Source organism: Saimiri boliviensis, chromosome 4 (assembly GCF_048565385.1).
Source record: "Saimiri boliviensis isolate mSaiBol1 chromosome 4, mSaiBol1.pri, whole genome shotgun sequence".
NCBI classification, from domain to species: Eukaryota; Metazoa; Chordata; class Mammalia; order Primates; family Cebidae; genus Saimiri; species Saimiri boliviensis.
Window position 1 is genome coordinate 101,346,582 of NC_133452.1, and position 23,490 is coordinate 101,370,071.

The 23,490-nt window shown below is 52.6% G+C and overlaps 1 protein-coding gene across 4 annotated transcripts; it reads right to left on the reverse strand.

Moving 5' to 3' along the window:
* Nucleotides 1-2,672: 2,672 nt before the first annotated feature.
* On the reverse strand, nt 2,673-21,035 carry MTCH1 (mitochondrial carrier 1). 4 transcript variants are annotated; one of them, XM_003923223.4, is made up of 12 exons: nt 20,338-21,035; nt 16,097-16,181; nt 13,188-13,294; nt 12,782-12,859; nt 12,323-12,380; nt 11,895-11,946; nt 10,332-10,391; nt 7,447-7,540; nt 5,139-5,186; nt 4,898-4,965; nt 4,560-4,635; nt 2,673-3,498 (listed from the first exon to the last, which is right to left on the reverse strand). In XM_003923223.4, exons 1-12 carry the CDS (start codon nt 20,656-20,658, stop codon nt 3,427-3,429), a joined length of 1,119 nt encoding a protein of 372 aa, XP_003923272.3. In that variant the 5' UTR covers nt 20,659-21,035; the 3' UTR covers nt 2,673-3,426. The 4 variants fall into 4 exon arrangements, with proteins under 4 accessions (XP_003923272.3, XP_003923271.3, XP_039323683.2 ...); XM_003923222.4 differs by having other exon boundaries at nt 7,396-7,540; nt 20,338-20,698; XM_039467749.2 differs by lacking the exon at nt 2,673-3,498 and having other exon boundaries at nt 3,520-4,635; nt 20,338-20,700.
* Between the last annotated feature and the right edge of the window lie 2,455 nt (nt 21,036-23,490).

Here is a 23,490-nt window from a genome sequence, read left to right on the forward strand (position 1 = left end):
TTTTGCCCAGGCTGGAGTGAAGTGTTGTGATCACCACAACCTCTGCCCCCGGGGTTCAAGCGATTGTCCTGCCTCAGCCTCCCGAGTAGCTGGGATTGTAGGTCCCCATCGCCACACCCGAGTAATTTTTGTATTTTTAGTAGAGACAGGCTTTGGCCAACAGCTAGTTTGAACTCCTGACCTCAGCTGATCCACCTACCTCAGCCTCCCAAAGTGCTAGGATCACAGGCATGTGCCACTGTGCCCAGCCTACTTTCTTTATATGTGTGTTTTTTCTAGCTGTATTCAGACATAACATAAAACTCACCCATTTAAAGTATGCAATGCAATTATTTTTACTATATTCACAAGGTTGTGTAACCATCACAATTTTAGAACATTTTCATCACCCCAACAAGAAACCCCAACCCCATTACCAGTCACTCCCTATTTCCCTCCAACCTCTCCAGTCCCGGTCAACCATGAATCTATTTTCTATCTATATGGATTTGTCTCTTCTAACATCCCCCATACATTTTTGACATATATGTTGTGGCCTTTTGTGACTGCTTCTTCCACTTAGCATATACATATATATAATTTGTTTTAGACAGGGTCTTGCTCTGACACCCAGGGTTATAGCTCATTGTAGCCTCCAACCCCTGGGCTCAAGCGATTCTCCCACCTCAGCCTCTTGAGCAGCTGGGACTACAGGTACATGCCACCATGTCCAGCTAATTTTTACATTTTTTGTAGAGACAGGATCTCACTATGTTGCCCAGACTGGTCTTGAACTCCTGGCTTCAAGTAATCCTCCCAAAGGACTGAGATTATGGGTGTGTCACTGCTCTCAGCCAACATATTTTCAAGGTTCATCCATGTCATAGCATGAATCAGAACCTCATTCATTTTTATTGCCAATATTCCATTCTATGGAATATTTTTTACATTCTATAGAACATTTCCATTTCTTTTGTCATTGGACATTCAGGCTGTTTCCACTCCTGAGCTACTATGAATAATGCTACTGTAAGCATTCATGTACCAGTTTTTATGTGAACCTAAGTTTCCAATTAACTTGGGTAAATACCTAGGGGTATATATAAGGAGGTCCCCAAAAGCCTGTCAGAGGCCCTTTCAGCTTTGCCCATCAGATGGTTTCCCAGGACGGGAGGTGATCGGCTCTCTACAGGACACTCCTCCTGTCACTCCTTTGCTGACAGCTCAGCTCTTCTGCCCAATCCCACCCAATCTCCTTTCTCAGATGAGGACCCAGCATCCTAGTTTCCAGGACTAGTCAGCAGGAAACATGTCAAGTGCTAGGAGGGCAGATGGACAGGGTCTCAGCTCCCAAAGATCAAAGGGTCCAGGAAACAGAGCATCTCACACACACACACACACACACCCCAATACAAGAATTTGAATGAACTCAAAACTTCCTGTTTTATTAGATTGAAACCCTGTGCTTTACTCAACCAGTAACTGGGATGCAGTACCAAAGGAGATTTTCATGCCATTTCTGGATGTGGAAGAGGGCTTGGGAAATGAAGTTGAAACCCCCAAATTCTTGGGGGACAGCAGCAGCTCTCCCCGAGGTGACTGGGCAAGGCCACCGAAGACTTGCTCTGTACTCCAGGCAGCCTCTCTGAACTTCTGCAAGGATCTCTTCAGGTCCAGCTTAGCTCAGCCTCCAGATACAGGTGCCCCTGACTTGGCGGGGTGAGCGAGACTTAGGAACTAATCTATGCAAAAACAGGATCCGAGCGTGGAGCAACAGGAAGAAAAGATACCCCAGAACAATGCTCAGTGCTGTCGGAAAACACACCGGGCTGGAGAGAGGCCACAGGGCAGACTCCCCTCTGAAGGGCCTGGGAACCCGAGGCCCCCTTCTCTACAGGCCTGCCCTGCCCACCCCAGCATGTGTTCTTCCCCCCACCCTAGCCCTCTGGGGTGTTTCCCTAGTAAAGTTAATATGGGTGACAAAGTTAGGAGACCTTAGTGGCCTCAACCAGTGTACATTTACATAACACCCACACAGGCACACTTCCACGTTCCTGGGAAACCTGAAGTGAAACTGCCCGAGTCCACTGTTACTAGGCCACCGGGAACACCCAGTTGTGCATGAGCAGCCTAGGGGCCTTCCCTTTGGCGGCGGGGACTCGGCCCCTACCTGAGGGAAATGTGACCAAAGACACCAGACCTCAAGTCTCAGAAGCCAGGTCACCTCAAGCAAGGACAGAGAGACACTTGGGGAAACCCCGCGGGGCCTCAAAACATTCGTAAGCTTTGTCTGCTTATAGACCCCAGTGCTGCGCAAAAACCATTTATCGGAAGGGAGGTCTGCCCATTCTGACATTAACTATGGCCACCAACACCAAGCGGCTCTCTGTAAAACTTGAAGATATGCCATCCTGACATGTGACAGTCAGGGGTGTGCGTGGAACACTATCCAAAAGGCCCGTCTCAGGCAACAGACCTGTGCACTGGTTGCTGCTGTGGAAACTGGCACCCCAGCCTCACCACCCAGTGTCCCCCCAAAGACTGAGCTACACAAGCTCTGGTACCTACATCTCCAACCCAGTAGCCCCCTGCCCTGCCTCTTTACAGCCCCTCCTCCCACCAACAGGAAGGACTCAGACAGACTCCACAGGTAGATTTTTAAGCTTACAAAAATAAGAGACGCCCCACAAAACTCCAAATCACCACCAATACATTTATTTGTGGGAGATGGGGTCAGATCTTACTATGAACTTTAAAACTGGATAGGACACTGATCTGCCCAACCTCTGGGTATTCACAACTGCACAGGTAACCCGATCCTGCGCGCGAGGCATCACCATTCAACAGATGAGCATTGGATGAGGAGGACACATTCTGAGTAGTCACATGATTTCCCATTCAGAGGCAGGTGCTGCGCTCATATCATTAGTGTTGAGAAAAACGCAGGCAGAGCCTGGCATTCGCGTCCTAGCATAGGCCTAGACATGATGGTGGCCATGTGCCAGGGGAATCTGCCTTATTTACAAAGCAGCAGAATGATGCTCCCAGCTGGGCTGCAGGATGGGCGCTGGGCTGACTGGAGGGGTAGATGGGGTGGGGTCTGACCCCCATTAGCCTTTCCCCATCCAACCTGGGCCCCCACAAGCCATTTTCTGGCCCTCTGCGTAAGACAGACTCAGCAAATCTGGGAGGTATGGGGAGTCTGCCAACTCCCCACCTCGCCCCACCTTCCCCAGGTCTGGCAGGTGACCCAATCCACTGGGTGCAGCCCCACCCCCGCCCAACCCCACATCTGGACAGACACATGGCAAATATGGAAACTGAAGCCCGGCTGGGCTGGAGCACATCTGGTTGTTGCTGGGTTGGAGTCGTCTTGCAGGTGTCCTAAGATGGTCAGGTCTCACCCACTGTGGCCAGGTTGAGACCGTGTTTTTTAGATGGTTCAGGTTACTCCAGGGCAAAGCATGATCCTGATGACACCCGGCGGAAAAGCAGGCTGGAGCCTCGGAAGAGCTGGCCCTGGACCAGAAGGAAAAGTAGGCTGAGTGAGGAGGCCATGATTCCTCATCCCTCCTAGAGGAAGGCCAGTGTCAGGCAAAGAAGGGTCTAGGAGCTCGAAGACCCAGGCTCGGGGGTGGAGGGCCTGGGCCTGTATCCCTGGAGGGCAGAATCTACCTGTGCTGAAGCAGGAGGGAGTGGCTCATTTCCTGCCCAGGAGTGTCTTTGGGGATACTCAGTAAGAGAGCCCTAAGGAGGAGGTTCATTGCCCCCTTGCTTCAGAGCCCAAGTGGTCTCTTTCAATGCCCATGGGGAGGATGTGACACCCTTACACTGACCAGGGTCACTGGGAAGAACTGTGGCTCTCCTCCCTGCTTCCTTCCCATCTTCCTCTTCTCGGCCTTGAGGCCAGTCAGCACTCAGCTCCCTGCAGGCTACTGCCCCATTTCACTGCGAGGCAAACCAAGGCCAGGAAAAGGAAAGGTTCTGCCCTTGGCCAGAGCCTGGACCCCTGACTGCTGGGCCCAAGAGCTCCAGCCAGGGAGAGGTGGCTTCAGCATAGAACACAAGAGCCCAAGGCTGGAACTGCTGCCAGGTCCCCACATGGCCCAGCTCTCCACCCACAGGCTCTCCTGGGCCCAGGAATGTCCTGTAGGAGGGAGGAGTTCATCTCCAGTGCCAGCCACCCTAACAACCCAGGAACTCAGCTGAACTGGTCGCAAACTCCAAATTTTCAGCCCATGTTACTTGACCGATAAGCAGCTCCCGGGCTTTCCCACCTGCGACCTGGGCCAGAGTTCCCATATTCTTATCCTAAGAGTCTTGAAGACTCAAAGAAGAAAAGGTCTTGTCTGATGTATAATCTTAAAATAAATCCACACTTAGCCAACCTCAAATCCTTTCTGAAATTAGGTAAGATGAAAATTTAATTTAAATGCCTTATATATACCAAGTCTCTCCTCACAGCATTAGATTCCATGAAACCACGTATCTTTCCACGCCATGAAGCATCCACAAAACCATTTCAGCTGAAGGATGTGGCAAAGAACAGGAGAGGGCTCCTCCTCCCAGTGCTTGCTCACCTGCACACTCAGGTACTTCCAGCAGTGAATCCAGGATTTGAACACCGGGGAGTAAGGTGGGAGCCCAGCCTGCAGCCTGCGCGGGAAGGAGAGTGTAGATGCAGAGAACAGTGGGAAGACAGCCAGCCACGGGAAAGGCGCTTCAAGAAGGAACGACTTCGAGCTGCCACCCGTCCGCACCCTGACACCACAGTTCATCCCACAGGGTGCTGGGAGGTCCCAGCGGAAGCTAGGGTGCCTGGCAGGCCCAGCCTACACACAGGTGGGAGGGGCAGGGCTGGAAGGTCTCCCCACCCCACAGCCTTGGTAGAGTGGCAAGTAGCGGGGCGCACACCTACCCGCAGTTGTTCACAGCCATGAGGTCACCAACTAGCAGGAAGGGGTAGGTCAGCATGCTCACTGCGATCTGAAACCCAGAGAGGCCTGAGTGCCAGTGGCCCACCCTGGCCCGGGAAGCAGGGCCACACCACGCTAACACCCTGTACCAAGACCTGCCTCTAGCCATTACCAGGGTTGGCCTCCTAGGCCCTACTTGGGTCCACAAGGCAGTGGGAAGGAAGGGCAGCTGGCTCGACTTACCCCCATCACGAACTTGGTATAGCTCCGGATAGCCAGGGCCTGGCTGAACTGAGGAGACAGAAAGGAAGAGCGGTTTGCCACAGGCACCTCAGGACGCAGACGGCAGCTCACCTGCCTTCACCCCACCCTCGCGCTCAGCTCCTCACAAGCCCGGCGCACACGCCACCGTTCCTGTCCGGCCTCGGGGCAGAAGCGGGGTAAGTGGACTGAAGGGAGTCCCGAGGAGGAGGCCAGGTAAGTGGATCAGCTGCCGCTGCCTGTGCAACCCCACTGGACTGTGAGCCTCAAGGGCTGAGCCTGGGCCTGCCTGATCCATATCCAGGGCTTGGCACACAGCTGGTGCTAAGACAGACACGCACCCCGACACCCAGAGATGAATCCTGGCCCATGGGGTGAGGCGAGGGCAACTCCAGGCTTACTGCCACCTCCACCTCAGCAAACCTTTCCCGCTTCAGACCCCAGCTCCTCGCTCCTAGTGAGGAAAGGAGACTGCCTCACCCTCAGCTTCTCGTGGAGTGACCATCCCACCAGATCGATGCCCTGGGGCCTGGGCAGAGACTTGCTCAGATGTTTGCCTGAGTGGCTCTGACAAGCCCGGCAGCCTCATCTCGGCCTTTAAGCCACACACAGAAAAGCACTCAAAAAACACTTTCAGGGCCGGGTGCGGTGGCTCAAGCCTGTAATCCCAGCACTTTGGGAGGCCGAGGCGGGTGGATCACGAGGTCGAGAGATTGAGACCATCCTGGTCAACATGGTGAAACCCCGTCTCTACTAAAAATACAAAAAATTAGCTGGGCATGGTGGCGCGTGCCTGTAATCCCAGCTACTCAGGAGGCTGAGGCAGGAGAATTGCCTGAACCCAGGAGGCGGAGGTTGCGATGAGCCGAGATTGCGCCATTGCACTCCAGCCTGGGTAACAAGAGCGAAACTCCGTCTCAAAAAAAAAAAAAAAAAAAAAAAAAAAAAAAAAATCAAAAAACACTTTCAACAATCTGTTGACTGCTGTTGTAGCTAATGTAAGCATAGCAGCCTCTGGTCAGACAGCTGCCCACCTAGACCAGGAACCACTGAGCTGTGTAATCCCTGTCCCCCAACACCCTGGCTCTGTATGTGACGGCGACAGCTCATCCACCCACAAGGCTGGGGACAGAACTGCAGGAACGTGCCACTGCGATTGCAGGTGGGGTGGGTCTCTATGGAGCCGCTTTAAATTTGCTGACACTGAAAGGCCAGTTAAGACTCACCTGCCCAGGTCAAGTAACCAGTCTCCCTGCAAGCAGAGGCTCCCATCTGGGATGGGGACTCCTCACCACACAGAACATGTGCCAGACACACACGCACGGAACACGACCCACTTCCCGCCCAGGTGATTCTGGCAGACAGGTCCCCAGGCCCTCCCCTAGCCTCTTGGGCGTGGCAATCCCCACAGTGAGAATGTCTGGATACCACAATCCCCAGCCACTGCTGCTCCCTACCTCTTCTCTTGGTTCAGGCAGAACCAGTCAACCCCTCAGGCACCTGGACAGCCTTCTTCAACAAGTACCGTGTAGATGGGCCAGGCCTTCCTAGGCTTGACCTGACCTGCTGAGAGGTCTATGTGTACTAGACTGTGTAGACCATAGCTAACAAAATAGGAGGGTGAGCCTGGACTGCATACTTCCTAGCAGATCTGAAAAAACTCAGAGGAACACAGCCTTCCCTTGGCCTGGCCTGGGACCTAATTCCAGCCCTGTCAGTTCCAGCTGAGTGACCGTGGAGAGCCCAGAGTCTCTCCAGAATTTGTGATCTCTGGGTCTCAAATTCTGTACTGGTAAACAGAACATTATACCTGCCCTGTTCTCTTCACAGCCAGGACGCCATCAGACCAAAGGCCATAGTGTTCACAGAAGGGTTTTGAAAAGCAAAAGACAGGATGCAAAGGTCAAAGGGTAATCACTATGGGCTGGTCTATCTCCTGGCTTCCTGAGCCCTAGTTGGGTCACTGCCTCAGAGCAGCCTTAGATAATAAGCTGGGGTCTGCTTTTAAGGCTTCCCAGGGACAAGCATTCTGTTAATTCTTCCCAGGTCTGGATAATAATCTGGAATCTCGCCTCTCCAGGCCATTCTCCCCTTAAGACAAAGCTGACTCCAGGGGCACTGAGAGGTCCTCTCTCGCCCTCCGGGCCTGATGCTCAGAATCCCAGAATCCTCGAGTTTGCCCCAGACCCTGGGCATCAGTAGTACACGGAAAGAAGGACAAGTCCTTGTTCCAACCAACCTGGGAACCTGGATTCTGGTCGTTTCCCAGCCCCCCTGGGGTGTCACTCACGCTGTCATCCACCAGGTAGGCATTGATGAAGTGGGCCAGCAGGTTACAGCCCCACAAGAAAACCACATCGCCCAGGAGGTGAGGGATTAATCCACTAAAAAACAAGGTAAGCAGAGATGAGCAGGAGAGGAAGGGGAACAGTTCCTGGGGGCTCCACACCCAGGAAACAGGCAGGGATGTTCCAAGCTCAAAATCTCGGCATATCCAATGGCACAGCCTCAGAAAGGAAGCCTGCAGGGGCCAGCAGTTACGCACTCTGGGAAGGTAGTGCTCCTTTTCCCATGGGGAGGTGTTATATGCCGCTTTGGATGCCAAAAATTAGTTAACGGTCTCAAGCAGTTTCACATGTGAATACTGCCAAATCTGGAAGTTTCAAATGCAGGTTACAGAGTGCCTACGTGTTGTAATTTTCTCCTGGCCTCTTTACCTAACCAACTCTCAGAAAACGCACTGCTCAACGCATCTGTTCTCTTCACCCCTGAAAATATTCTATCAAAAAGATTATATGCAAGCATTTACAAGGAGGGCTAACTTTTTAAATGATGGCCTTTATAGGATTAACAGCTCTACAAACTGCTAAGGAAGGTTCCTGAGACGCAGCACTGAGGGCAAAGGGCCAGTTTGAGGTCAGTGGGTCCCACGTGCCTCTTGTGTTTCTAAATGTGTTTGCTTGTTTAGGTACAGAGTGCCCGGGAGGATCATCAGGAAATGGATGGCTGTCTCCTGGGAGGAGAAGCAGAATTATTGTTTTTGAATTTAAAATAAAAAAATCTTACTATAAAATATTTGAAAAACTCAAAAGAATCTATGTAATACATCTATGAGGAATATTAATAAAATGAACGTCTGTGAATGCAATTTCGAATCCTGTCATCCCTGCCTGTGCTCAGATTGACTACGTGCTATATATATATATATCCTTTGGTGCGTTCTATGCACTGTAACAGGTATGCGTATCACCTGTCCCAAAAATCACAAAAAAGAACCCAAAGTGTAGGTATCTGTTATGTGGGAATCCTATTCACACACCAGAAGAGAACTACGTGGTGTAAGTGGTGATGTGCAGTGTTTTGAGATGGGTGGCTGTTTCTGTAGGGTAGCCATCAGCTGGGGCCCAGTGGCTGCTCCTTTGACAGGATACATGGTCTCTGAGGGCTCCAGACGCCCTGCACTTCGTCACCTCACATCCAACTGACTTCACCTAGAAAGAAAGTGCATACTGAAAAGACTATGCTCAGAAAGAATAAAGCAGAGACAGAACCCAGAAGCCGCGCTGAGCTGATTTTTGATTTGCCTTAAGGTCTAGGCAGTGACATCCATGCTGATAGGTATGTAACAAACGTTGGTTTGTTACCAGGTACATGTGCAAATATATGTGTATAAATACTTATACGTATGTGTGTGTGTGTGTATGAATATAAATCAGAGTTTAGCAACCTTGGCACTACTGACATTTAGGGCTGAAGAATTTTTTTTCTTCCCCCAAAAGACAGGGTGTCAGTCTGTCACCCAGGCTGGAGTGCTGTGGTGCAATCGTCACTCACTGCAGTCTCCTGGGCTCAAGCCATCCTCCCACCTCAGCCTCCTGGGGAGCGAGGACTACAGGTGCCTGCCACCACACCCAGCTAGTTTTTTAGAACATTTTTTTGTAGAGACAGAAGTCTCACTATGTTGCTCGGGCTAGTCTTGAACTCCTGGCCTCAACTAATCCTCCCGCCTCGGCCTCCTGACAGCTGCAGAAACCACTGACACGAGTCCTGAGTAAGTGGGATCACAGATGCAAGCCACGACGCCTGGCTGAATGAATAAGCCTTTGTCGCGGGGCTATCCTGTGTACTGTAGGATGTTTGGTGGCATCTCTGGCCTCCACCCACTAGATGCCAGTTGTGACAAACAAAAGATGTCTACAGACACTGCCAGTGTTCCCTCGGGAGCAAATTCACCTCCTGACAACCGCATATTTACATATTATATACACATACATGCAGACACACCTACAAACAGTCATTTCTTGGTTAAATGAGGGGCCATAAATAAAAAACATCTGGCAAACTGGAAAACCATGATATAAAAGACTTCTTTTTAATAATGTGGAGCCTAGTATCTAGTATCCTTATCATGCACCTATCACCAGGTACATCACTGCCTAGACCGTAAAAAGGCAATTCAAAAAACATCTCATCAAGCCAGGATTCTGGGTTCTGTCTGTGCTGTATTCTTTCTAATCATAGTCTTTTCAGTATGTGCTGTCCTTAGAGGTGAAGTAAGCTGGAAGTGAAGTGCAGGATGTCTGTGGCCCGCAGAGACCAGGTGCCCTGCCAAAGGAGCAGGTCTTGGGCCCCGCCCGATGGCTGCTCTACAGAAAGAACCACCCAGCAGGACAAGATCTTCTGACTCTTCAAGAGATGCCAGAAATGCGGACTTTTGGGCAAAATATCTGAAATGTTAACGTTAACAACTAATTTGTCAGAGAAGCAATGTCAAACAGAATCCATTGGCTGTAGTCAGCCTGTGAGCTTCCAGAGCTCCACCCTGAGTCCAATCAAGATTTTCAGTCATGTTTTAGCAGTGGGGCCAAGGACTATGCAGTGGCTGAGCACATGAAGACCAGCCCCACACCCACCGCAGGAGGCGGCCCAGCAGGGCTGGTCGGTTCATCTTCGCCGTGTGCTAGACACACAGTGCCACTTTTACGTGAGCCCCGGCTTGAAAAGGGCTAAGCAGCGTGGACGCGCTACGGAGCTCTAGAGAGCCAGTGCGGCCCGCAGGCTAGGGCAGGGCTATGTGGTTCATCCCAGCCAGCAGCTGTGGTCTGAGAGGTTGAGGACACACCTGTTAGTAGAGCCATGCCCATGGCCAGTTATGGGGTGTATAAACTCACGTACACAAAGAATCCCAGCAGCCCTTCCTCTTTGAAAATCTTCCCAATGGAGCTCAGTACACCACTGCGAAAAAGGCAAGACAGAGACACCAGGTCATGCAGCCACCTACCAGAAGCCCAGCCCTTGGTGTGGGGCTGAGCCCACCAACTCTGCTCAGATCCAGCTGGTCCTGGCGGGGATGGGGAGGACTATTACCAGGAGGAACCAAGTAGAAAGGTGCAGAGAGTGCTTGTTCAGGGTGAGGAGGAGCTGACACAGTTCACGGAGACTGAGGAAGCCCAGCCTCCCCCGGGGGCAGCCCACTAGCAGTGCTCTACTGCGTTTTCTGTGAGCTGGGAGTTGAGGGATGCGTCTCCCGACGTGGACCACTGGTGCAGAGGTGGCAGGTCCCTCTTCCCTGGCCCTCACACTTATCTCTGGTTCAACAACCCTCCAGCAGAGGAGCCCGCAGGCCCGCCCACGACAGTAAGAGTAGGAGGGGGTGATGAGCAGAGAGAATCACTTTCCCAGAGGGCAGGGAAGGAATACAGGGCCCTACTGGAGGAGGCACTGGAACCTTCTAGGAGGAGACATCTGGCATTCCCCAGCAGGGAGCCGGGGACTCATGCCAGGCCACTGCACCTGTTAGAGATGAGAGGACAGGCTGTGGGGTCTTAGGTGTGAAGTGCCAAGGAAGCTCAGTAACAACCTTGGTGACCTGTGGCTGGACCCATCAACTGGCTTGTCCTGAATGGAGGCTGTGCAGAGCCCACGGGGAAGGGGCAACCTAACGGAGGAAGCCAGCGGAAGGCAAAGCCCTGGGTAGCTCTGGTCCCACGTCATCCCAGCCCGGCCAGGCCCAGCCCCACCACTCACAACAGGCAGATTATACCCTCCTACTCCCAACTACCAACCTCATACTTCAGTCTAGGGGAATGGGCCAATTTCCCATTAATGACCCCAGTGAGGCACCATGGCAGCTGAGCTTCCTAGGGTTGCAGCCTCACAGGACAGCTGCCAAAAACGCTGACCCCAGGAAATGAGAATCTTAGAGAGGAAGGGCAACCCAGGTGTGTCCTTCTGCCACATGCCTCTGTGTGAACACATATGCCCCTGGCACCTGCCCAGGGCTGCGTGCAGATCTAGGTGAGGGTCTGGTATACAACTGAAGAGATGAGCCCCAGGCCCATGGGGTAGATGGCTTCTTCACAGAGGATGAAAAGAGTTACCAGCTGGAAAAATCATTACAGCATTACCTTGGGGGTCCAGGAGGAGACAGCTCAGCCCTCAGTGGCAGAATCAGCTCTGGTGCCAGAAATCCTAATCCAAGCTGACTCCAATCCCACTCACCCCCCTGCAAAGGCATCTAGGCTCATCTAGGGCTGCCCTTGAGAAGAGACGGGAAGAGAAAATGCCCCTGGACAGATGGTGGAAGCCACGTCTGCATTCCTCAGAAGCCAGGCAGCAGGCTGAGCTCACACAGGACTAGGGCAGAAAAGGTGCCGCAACCAACCCCAGCACGGCCTGCCCTGGCGGACTCTGTGAGAGGGTAACAGGGCCACTCCGCCAGTCCCGAGAGGTACCCACCTGTACTTGGCCTCCCGTCCCACAAACTGGACCATGCAGCGCATTGAGATGACTGAGGAAAAAGAAAACACGCACAGGTGATGCAGTGGGCCAAACCTCACGACGCCCCAGCCACCAGTGCCGGGGGCAGAGTGGCCACTGAACAATGTGCCTATTGAGAGAGGAGGAGAGGAAGAGGGTCTCTGGGATTCCCTGTCACACGCCATGACCGCAGGGTCCCATTTCTTCGGCCTGGGAAGAGCTCCGCCTCTCTTTGGAAAGAATTCCAACCTCTCCTCAGTGGGGTGGGTTCCAGTAGAATACTCCCACCCCACTACCACTTCCCAACTGGTCTACGACTGTCTTATTTCCAGTCCACAAGGGGGTACCCCTCACCCCACGCCCCACCCCGGCTTACATACGGTCTCACGGGAAGGTGGGCAGCTTACCATGCAGGGGGTGGGCCAGCATGCGGGACACGCACTGCATCACCATCTCATAGGAGGTCTGGAAGAGAGCATGGGGTGGAGACTCGCCACCCTCGGCCTGTCTCTGGAACTGGCCCTCGAGGGGAGCTACAAGTGCTTACGAGGGAGACGCCTGTCCCATGGACCGCACGCGGGGTCAGTCTGCCAAGGATGGCGCCACCTGTTGCCCACTTGCCAGCTCCCCACCCAGGAGTGCTGCCCGGTCCCAGGCTAGGCCCAACAATGGCTGAGGCGGCCTTCTGGGGCTCCCCGTGCATCCAGGCCAGGGCTCCTTCCCACCCCACCCCACCCCACCCCACCCCACCCATTCGTGCAGGAGAACACAACTCAGTGACTCGTCAATGACCCGCCCACCGCGGGGGTGAGAAACCTTCAGGCTCCCCTCCGCGCGCCTCTCCCTCTCCGACTCTCCACACCCACCTCCTTCACAACTTTCCTCAGGGAAGTCTTCATGTCATCCTTGTTGGAAACCTGCTCGATCTCATCCGGAGGGAAAACCTGAAACAAACAGAGAGCGGCCGAGAAGCAAGTTCAGCGACGCGTCTTCCAGGGAACTCTGCAGGAACCAGCTCCTCTGCAGTGTCTGCTGGCTGGGCCCGCCTCAGGTAACCTCCAGGTTTGGAGCCTCGGGGGAAAAAAGAAAGCTACTATCTGGTGTCACAGCTGTGGAAAAGCAGAACTATGGCGTGGGAGCTCTCCCCCGGGGCCGGAGTGAAGCCCCCAGAGGTCCGGGCAGGAGGCAGGACCAGGGTAACTGGCTGCTGCAGGGGTGGCTGCGAGCTTGGGGAAACCTTGGGCCACTGTCCCTGGCTCCGCGCCGGCTCACCTTCTTCATGCTACCCCGTGTCACAGTGGAGAGAGCGTTGGACATCAGCCGGGGGCTCAGGCCTCGGAACAGCCCTATCTTACCATCCACTTGCACGATGTACTTGGCTGTAAGAAAACAGAGGCGGTCGAGGAGTCGCGCCCAGTTCAGGGCCACCCCCTCCTGGGTCACACACACCCAGACCAGGCTCGGCTTGTCGTTCAGGTAACTGCTGACTGTAAGTTCATACCTTTTCTTGGTTTTTTTTTTTTTTTTTTTTTTTGCTTTTTGCTTTAAAAACTCTACTTGACAAACTCAGCTGTGATTTCTCAGCAACTTAAATGCCGCAACACGGAACACAATTCTGTTTGTTAAAAATTAAGTTTTTCTTGAGGAAAAGAAAATAGAAAAGACAGAGAAAGTACCCAGAGGGAATGATGGAAGTTTGCAACCTAAAGGAGAGAAAAAGGCAAAGGAAGGGCTCCCAGGAGACCGTCTCCACCCTGCTACTGTGCTCTACCCAGGATACCACCTGCTATACCCAGGACACCGCCTGGCACCTTTGGCATTTATTAGTCAAGGGAAAAACAAGTCTTTAGAGAAGTAACTAAAACAGAAGCACCAATGAACAATTCCACAGAATAAACTTAAATGTGAGGGATGCCAGGCCCTACCCGTGTGAGTTAGTGTTTTCTTCATTAGGGCCTATCTTTCTAAGGATGCCTTTCATGACGTTTCATTGTTTTCTATCAATATTTTGAACATGTTTTAAATGAAAGGGTGGGTATTTTTATAAACCTGTGCATCTGGAAGTGAGAACATTCTCTCAGGCAGCACGCTCTCCTTTTTAGACCCATGACTTTAGCTCTCTGGCACCGCACAGAGGCAGGAGGAAGCAAGTATGCCTTTTGCTCCTCCGCAGATATCTGCCAGCAAAGCAATTCAACGTCACAGCTAACGTGGGTTTTTCACGAGGCTGAGAACACCTGTTACCTGTTCATGTGATTTCCTGAGATGGGGGTGGCCTGGAAAGAGAGGAGGAGGAGGAGGAGGGAGCGGGATCCTGGGGACTTGGCAAGGAGCCCTACTTCAGAGTGAACAGGCAGAAGGAAAACTCGCCTTGGGGGAGGGTGGATCCTGGTGAGGAGAGGGAGCCTCAGGACCTCGGCGTGTGATCCTGAGCAGAACATCCACCCTCTTCTGTCGGATCTACCCACCAGGGAAAACAAAGGAATAAGGACCTTCATTTCTCCCCATTTCTGAGGACTAAGGAAGAAGAGAGAGAGGAGGAAGGTGTGCTGAAATGCCTGCCGGGCCTCTGTGCCCAAGGCCTCGGGCCAGCCAGGGCCTCCCTCATTCCGGTCTTTACGCAGTTCCGGAAACCCTCTGGGAAGTTTCTTCTTCTCCATCAGAGAATGTCACGACAGCTGCGGTACTTTCGGCCAAGACATGCAGAGGGGCAGACGCTGCCCACACTGTACCAGAGAGCCAGATGGCGGCCCCTCCCTGACTCCAGAGCGGGTCTGGTGTCTGGATGCCCAATGAACACTTGCTCACACCTAGACTGAAGCTCCATTTATATAAACGAGGCTGGGGCGCACCTCAGAACTCTGCTCATCCTCACAAGAGGCAGTAAGATGCGGGTCAAGTTCCCTCCACTCGAAGTCCTTTTGGGAATGGCTGTGTCACATTCATAGAGACGACTGGGCTCTAACCTTGCCTCTCAGGGCACAGCACGTGCAACCAGATCCAGAGGAAGCCCCAGGCAGGGCCGCAGCCCCCCGCCCCGGCTGCCTTACCTCTGTATACCGCTTCACTACGCAGTGGTCGCGGCCTTCCTACTTCTGTCATTCCCCCTCCACTAGGCTCACAAGTTTTCGGTAAAAAACAACACAAACATTTCCTCACAAGATGACACTTTCCGCCTGGCCCTAGACTCTGCACTCAACAACACAGGGACAAACTGGAAGAGAAATATGACACCCAATTCTGCTAACAGCATGTGAAGTGGAAAAGGTAACACAGAGGCCAAGCCCCGAGTCACTCAGCAGAAAGATTCTGGAGAACATTCTAGACCACCAAACAGGTAAGAGCAGAGGAGCAGGGAACTAGAGAGGATTCGCCTGGAATGGAACTCCGGCTGTGAACACGGAGAGAAAAGGCACATTTAAAGAAGGCCCTCATCAGGATCATCTGGCGAGGGTGGGGACCGGGAAAGGGACAGTGAGGGTGAACAAGAGAAGGCCCTGGCCAGCTGGCACCTGTGGGCCGGGCAGCAGAGGCAGCAAGGCAGGCTTCCTGGTGACTGACAGGAAGCTTCTTGGGAGCTTACAGGAAGGCCCGGGCAGGAGGAGCTGACCTTACTTTGCAGGCAAGGGGTGCAGCCGGGCCAAAGTAGGTAAGTGGCCCTCCCAAGCTCACACAGCCCACAGAAGTGAAGCTGCAATTCACTGCACACCATTCTGTAACCAACAGACGGAGACACCAGAGTGAGTGAGCACTACGCTGCCTGCGGGACGCAGGGGAAACGAGACACCCAGGTGGGATGAAAGAAAACAATGCAGGAGGAGCCCCACAGGCCTCCTCCTGGAGTAGCAGGGCCAGCCTGCTCACAAGGCAAAAGGAAATCACCCCCACGCCTGTTCAGGGCAGCAGAGATAACAGGGTGTCCTGGACTGGCCCCTCTCTCAGGCACCCGTGTCTGTCCCCTCCTGCTGTCTGGGCTGGCAGCTGGCAGCTATAGGCACAGGAGCTGGACCAAAGCTGTGTGGTTCACCTGCTCCCACCTCGACACCATGCCCTCTCTGGCCACGCTTAGCTCCCCTCCCCGTGCCAGCTCAACTCCGTGTGCCATGCTGCGCGGTAGCTTCTCCCCACTTGAGGCCTCTTTTCTGTCGGTGTGGGTTTTCCTGTGCGGGAGGCACACTCACCGTAGGTGAAGAAGCTCGGCAGATAGAGGACCTTCCTCCCCAGCACATTGGTCCCCAGGGTGGGGGGCATCGGCTCATGACCCACCTTCAGAATTAACAAAGACAAAGGGACTATCAGAGCCTACTGGTGATTCAGCTTCACCACCTCTCCTCAGCCTCCTGTCCCCTTTGCCTAACTCTTCTCCCACAAATTCTAATGTGGTTCCTGTTCCTGTTTTCCCCATCAAAACATGCCAGAAAGCTCATCAGTGTCTCTAACCATTGGCAGCAAGTAATCTCCCAATGAACAGAAATGCCTGGTCCCAGATGCTACCCCAACCACCATCCAAGTCCTACCCATACCCCAACATCCTTACATTCAAATCCTAGATATTCCCAGCAGAGAAACCCCATTCGTATGTCCTTCAAACCCCACACCCATCTCAGAATAAATCTCAGTTATTCTCCTCTCCAGATGAAAAACTTCATTCTAAGCTCAATTCCAAATGTGGCAATAAGAAAACATCATACGCAAGCTTCGGACAGGTCAGCCATTAAGTCGTCCATTCCAAAGTGCACCCCAAACTCAAATTTCTTAACAAATCTACTGCAGACACCTCCACGTCTATTCCTCCCATTCCCAGGCTTAGCAAACTGTTTCCTCAAATGCCAGCTGCTTCTCAGATATTACCCTCTGCTGCATTCTCATCTCAATCACCTCACATCCCTGTGACAAAATGACCTGCTCATTTCTGTACGGCTTTGATAGTTCTCGCTGTACAGATGCTTTGCAGATCTGAAATATTTATTAAACTCTTATGTGGGTGAAGGACCATCCATATCCACGTGAGGAGCAGGAAGTCTCTGTCAAGGGGTGAGAGCCCCTACTGCCAGGCAGGAGGCAAGGTGTCAAGGACACCAGCACCTAGGTGGGGAGTGAGAAGGCCCCTTCCTCCCTTGGCAGGGATCAGGATACCAGCCCTGTGCCCTCTAAACAGACCAGCCAGTCCCATGGACCAGAGAGATTCCTCTGAGACGCAGAAGAGGACTTGGCCTGCAGCTGTGGGAGGCGGTGGCGCCTTAGAAAAGTCTACCTCGGAAACCGGATAAGGTATGCTTCCAGCGCTTTTGGCGATCAACTTCCTGTCCCCTTTTGCCTTTATCAAGCAAGTGCTTTTGAAAGCTCAGGCCATCTCCTGTGGATGTGATTCTGAGACGCCTAGCAAATTAATGATTGTAAACCGATAATCTCCATGATGGGGACTGTCTTTCAGAAGAAAAACATTTTGATCCAGTGGAGCCAACGGAGGAAAGCGGTGGGTCAGCTGACCCAGGCAGCAAGTCCTTCCCTTCTAGACCTTTCTCTTCTGGGTTAAAAGCTCCAAGGTTCTGAGCTAAGTTTTGTCTTGATCTTTGTTTTCTTTTTTTTTTTTTTTTTTGAGACGGAGTTTCGCTCTTGTTACCCAGGCTGGAGTGCAATGGCGCGATCTCGGCTCACCGCAACCTCCGCCTCCTGGGTTCAGGCAATTCTCCTGCCTCAGCCTCCTGAGTAGCTGGGATTACAGGCACGTGCCACCATGCCCAGCTAATTTTTTGTATTTTTTTTAGTAGAGACGGGGTTTCACCATGTTGACCAGGATGGTCTCGATCTCTTGACCTCGTGATCCACCCGCCTCGGCCTCCCAAAGTGCTGGGATTACAGGCTTGAGCCACCGCGCCCGGCCGATCTTTGTTTTCTTAAATACAGGTGGCATTCCTTTATATCTCCACTCCAAGTCACCGCCACTGCTCTCTTCCTGGCCTTACCCAGTTTAGTCATTACAATTTGGGAGTCCCACTGATCCCAATTTCACCCTTAAATCTGTGTGGTTATCTCATATTCCCATGGCTCCTAAATCTGTTGAATCTATTTTCGACTTCTGTTGGGTTATCACAAGCACGCTGGCTGTATCTCATCCCCATTCCTCTCACCTTCCAGTTTTGATGACTTGTTCCCAAATCACTAAACCCAATTTCATCCTCGAATCTGTTAACCCAGTGCTAACTACAGCAAATGCAGTGGCCCTATGTCAGATACCAGCAGGGACAGTCTGTCATCTTAAAATCTCCAACTTCCAAGCCTGCCACCCACATGCCCTGATCTCAGGCCCTGCATTCTTATGTACTCAAACCAGACAACCCCGAATCTGTCACTCCACTCCTGCCACCCCCACTCCCAGTCATCTGCCTTTTTCAAGATATTACTCTGATTCCCAAGCAATACCCATTGAAGTTCTTACCCTGATATATGTTAACACTCAACAGTGGCTGGGTTCAAATCAGACAGGCACCTCTGGGGCTTCAAAGGGGCTGATCCATCCTCACCTGCTCACCATTTAGTTCTTCTCATGCTTTGGTGGCCTTCATTCCCCGATTCCCTTCCCCAACCATCCTTATTTCAAAGTTCTTTCAAACCAGATCCGCCATCGTCAAAATGATGAAGGCATCTCTTCATTTCCTTCACATTGAGCCCTTGTGCTCCAGCATCCTTCACTCCACAGACGCTCCCACCTGCACCTCAAAATCCTACCCCTCACTCAGTCTCATACCACCAGCTTCCAGAACCCTCGCTTCTCAGGTCCCACCAGTGCAACTGCTGTAAATACAGTCTTAATTAACCCTGTGAGTAAGACGGCCCGCACTCCCAAATCACAACCAAATGCCAGTCTTGGTCTCTACCCTCCCCCATCAGCAATTTTCAAATCTGTCACATTTAGGGTCTAATCAGGCACCTTGATGCCCCTGACTGAATCTCCTCATTCTTTGCCATATTCCTGGTCACACCCACAAATCTATTACCATTCCTGGGATCCCGGATTTTAATTACTCTCATTCTCAAGGCCTTCTCATTCCAATTGTATTTTGCATTCTCTCAGTTCAATTATAAAGATGGTAAAATCGGACACCCACCTGCCTCAACTCAAATCTTGGATGGGTCTCCACTTGCATTTTTACCTTCCTCCCCCCACCCTTCTTACCTGGAAAATTCTGGCCCAATGACCCCATCAAACTGTACCCATCCCAGCCACACCCACCTAATTCTCACACCTCCATACCCCCTTCATTCCAGCTCACTCTCTTTCTCTCAAGCAGCACACTTCATCTGTACCGCAGTGCCCGCCACCACGGCCACCACCACCACCACCGTATCAGCCAAGTGCCCGTGCATTCCTCCGTTCCAGAGACATCCCTACCTCGATTTCAATTTCTGGAAGTCCTTACCTATCCTGCCACCTATGTCTCCACTGTCCCTTCTGCCCAATTTCAATACTCGCATGGCCCTTCTCCTCATCCGCCCAGATACAAGCACTGTGATTCCTATCTCTGATCCCAACTATGATTTCCATTTTCTCCTCCAAATGCGTCATCCCCTTCCCCCAAAAGCCTCTTCCTAGCTTCCCTCTCTAGACAAATCGCTGCCACTCCCCTCCCCCAATGCCGGCCCTATCTGTTCCCCTCCCCCCAAACGCGTCACCCTGTCCCCTCCTCCTACCAAATCTGTCGTAGCCATCAAATCCAGAGACCCCCATCTCCGGTAAACTGATAGCATTCCCCTGCTAAATTCTTTGCCTTTGCACCCTCCCACCAAATTAAATCACCATGAAACCCAAGACCTCCGGTCCCCTCTGCCCACCCCCAGTGTGATGTCCTTCTTTACCTCCTAAATTTCTGGCCCTGGCACCCACTTTGTCCCCACCCCAAGACGCTTTAAATTCGTCTCTATTAAATGCAGAGGCCCCGTTCCCCTCTGCCCCAAATATGTGCTCCTCACTCTGTAAACACTTTGCCTGGGTCCCCAACCTTCCTCCCTATCTCTTCACCCAAACTTCTCGCCCCTCCCCCAATTCTGCTTCTTCCCTCACCACAAATTCGTTCCTTTCCCTATCCCAAATCCATCATCCCCACTCCTTTATCTCCCAAATACATCTTTCCAGCCCATCGCCCTCTCCTTGGCATCCCCCAACTCGCGTCTTCCTTGCACCCTCTCTCAAATCTGTTGCTCTAACCCCTTCCTCTCCTATCCGCATCCTAAAACCCGTGACCCCTGCGTTCCCAACTCCCTCACGGCTTTCCTCCCCTCCCACCCACTTCGGCCCCCAACCCGCCGTCCCCGCCCCCTCCCCAAATCTGTCGCCATTGACTCCCCGCTCCAATTCTCCAAATCCTGGCCTGTCACCTTCACATCGGCCTCCCATCTCCCTACAGCGCCTCTGGTCCCCCACCTGGATGAGCAGCTTCACGTAGAGCAGCGGATGGCTGAGCGCCGTCACGCCCGCGCCCAGTGCCACGAAAAGAGCCTCAGTGGTCGGGGCGTTGTCCCCAGACCCCAGGCCCCCCGATCCGCCGTCCATCCTGCGGGCCGAGGGCTGAGCCGCAGGCCGAGGGTGGCGCGGATGTGCGCGGTGCGCAGGCGGTGGATCGCGAGCTCGGGCCTCGACCCCCGCCGCCGCTCCGCCGCGAGCTCCGGCTCCAGCTCCAGCTCCCGCCATCCCCGCGGCACCGCCGCGAGCCCAGGGCGCCACTTCCGGGTCCGAAGCCCCCATGGCGCCCGGCGGCGAGGTCACTCCCCGTCACGTGATGGAGGCCACGCCCTCGCTAGCGTCAGGGGGCGGGGCCGGGACGCACCACTCCAGTCCGAGGGGGAGCTTGGGCGCTTGGCGCGGCTGGTGGGACGTGCCGGATGTGGCCCCCGGGACTTTTGGGGGCCTGGCAGGACTCTGGGCTGCCGGCCGCGGGTCAGTGGTGACTGGCAGTCGGGGCCGCGGGCTCGGGAGTTGTGGCAGCTGCCGCAGGCCGAGGCGCTCCCCCGGGAGCCCCGGAGCGCGCGGGGGCGGGGTTCGGCGCCTCTGGCTGCCAGACGTCCCCAGTATGGTCTGAGGCGCTTGCAAGCCCCCTCCCCGGCTTCGGGAGTTTTCTCCGCGGTTCTCGGCCCGCCTCTTTGCGGCCCAGATCCCAGTCGCTGCGGCCTGCGTGGAATTTTGCGCAAGCTGAACCTCCCGCTGCGGGACGAGCCCGGAGCCCCGAGCCCGAGCCCCTCGGCGGTCCCAGCCTCTTTGTCCGACCCCTTTCCTATCCCCTCTGCCAGGAATGCCCTCCCACCAGAGCAAATCCAGATGTCCCCTCAGCGACTGTGGGCACCCTCCCCAGCTGCGGAGCCTTCGCACGCCTTCCTTAGAGTCCGTGGTTGTAAAATTTGTTTTGCTCTAAAGTATTTCAGTGTCTCCGTCACTAGATCCTGAGGGTTTTAGTGAGTGAGCACTCGCAGGCACTGCTAGGTGCCTGGAGTTGATTCTTAGTTAATAAAAGTGAATAATCACAACTAGACCTTAAATTGCAGGAACTATGTGACGGGCACTTTTTAAAGTGCTTTACAGGTGTTGATTCAAGTGTAATCCTCACAAGAACCCCGCGAGGAAGACAGGACGGCAGGTGCTCTGCTCCTATTTGTAAATGTGCTCTACCTGCAATTGTTATTGAAACAGAATCCCGCTAGTTGTGGGGGGTTCACAAAAAACGTTTCTGTTTGAATGGGTCCTAGAGTGTGCAGGGACCCAGCAGTGGAAGACCTAGTCCCTTTGCCTGTACTTACCCTGTAGCCAGTTCATTGTGAGAAATTTCTGTAGACAGACACCTGCCTTCTGGTCACTTTTACTACTAGTCTCGGTTTCCCCATCTGTCTTTTCTGACTCCCTTCCCGCCCTGCCCCTTAAAAAGCTACTTCTCCTCTTGCCACGCCTGATAACGAACACTCTATGCACTTTCCACGTTCAAAGCCCTCACCTTGGCCTCCCTAACAGGCTTGTCCTAGTGAAATCATTTGCAAAGCCACCTAGCCCTTTCAACTTGCTGTTTTTTCTCCGTGAAACACAACTTTCATCAAACCTCCCACCATCCTTCAGGAGCACCTTAAATGACTTCCTTTTCCCTAGATTCTGATTTAACTTTCTCAATAAGGACCTCAAAGTCAAGTTCCTAGTGCCACACTAACGACCCAGAAGAGGCCAGAGGTTTTAGTTTGGGGTGGGGATAGGGGAGGATGGTTTACTCACACCTTCCTTCTGAAAGTTCCTCATAGGAACCTCTTCCTTCTCTAGGCTTTTTGTCCCTATTTTTCTCCGGTTGTCTGTTTTTCCTTCTGAACTTGGCTGTTCACCGTTGAGCCTTTACTCTGCCTTACATGGTCACCTAACTTTCGGCCTATACTTATTTGGCGCTTTCAGACTGTGGTTCCATGTGAGGCAGCAACTTTACGTTGTCTTGCGTTGTTTTGTATCTTCCACAGCCGAATGTAGGACTATGCATATATAGCACGTGCTCAGTAAAGTGTTTCTAAATGATCCAACAATTTCTCCAAGCAAAGTAAAGGGAAAATAGATCAGCTAAACCAGTTAGACCCCTAGGGTACCAAGCAGAAGCAAATGTAAAACCGCACGATAGCTGTATTTCTACAACCCAGGGCTCACAGAGACTCCAAGAGGATGAAAACAAGAATCCTCACAATAAAAAACGTACGAGCTACTCAGAGAACATGCCATCGAGAGAGAATAGGCAAAACAGGAGGAACTTGAGATAATAGAACCATAGTAAAGAAAATTAAAAGGAAAAAAGTAGGTTTCAAATGAAGGCAAAGATAACAGGAAGCACTAGTAAAAAGAATAGAAAATTGTAAAGAAAAGGTGTATTTGAAAAGGAACCAAACAGAACATCTAGAAATGAAAAGTATGCTCACTGAAATGATGGAATTAAAGAAAATCTTCCTCAGGAATCAAGCTACTGAGCAATCTGGCAATAAATCTTTAGAGCTATAAAGCAGGTAGCTCTGGCCAAGTGCGGTGGCTCACAACTGTAATCCCAGCATTTTGGGAGGCCGAGGCAGGTGGATCACCTGAGGTCAGGTGTTCAAGACCAGCCTGGCCAGCGTGGCAAAACCCCCGTCTTAATTAAAATACAAAAATTACCTGGGCATGGTGGTGCACACCTGTAATCCCAGCTACTCCTGCCATGGGATGCTGAGGCAGGAGAATCAGTTGAACCCAGGAGGCGGAGGTTGCAGTGAGCTGAGTTCGTGCCACTGCACTCCAGTCTAGATGACAAGAGTGAAACTCCATCTCAAAAAAAAGTGATTAGCTCTGGGCTGGGGTAGTGCGCCCCACTTTGGTGCCACCACCCTCTGCATATGCCATCTCCCAGTGCTGACCACACTGCACTGCAACTGCCTGTTTTCTTGTCAGTCTCCCTTGTTAGACTGTAAACTCTGACAGCCAGGACTATTCTATTCATGGTTGAACCCCAAGCCTGGCTCGATGCCTGGTACATATTGGGAATAAAGAAGGAAATTAAATAATAGCAATAATAGTAAAATAAAACCTTATAAT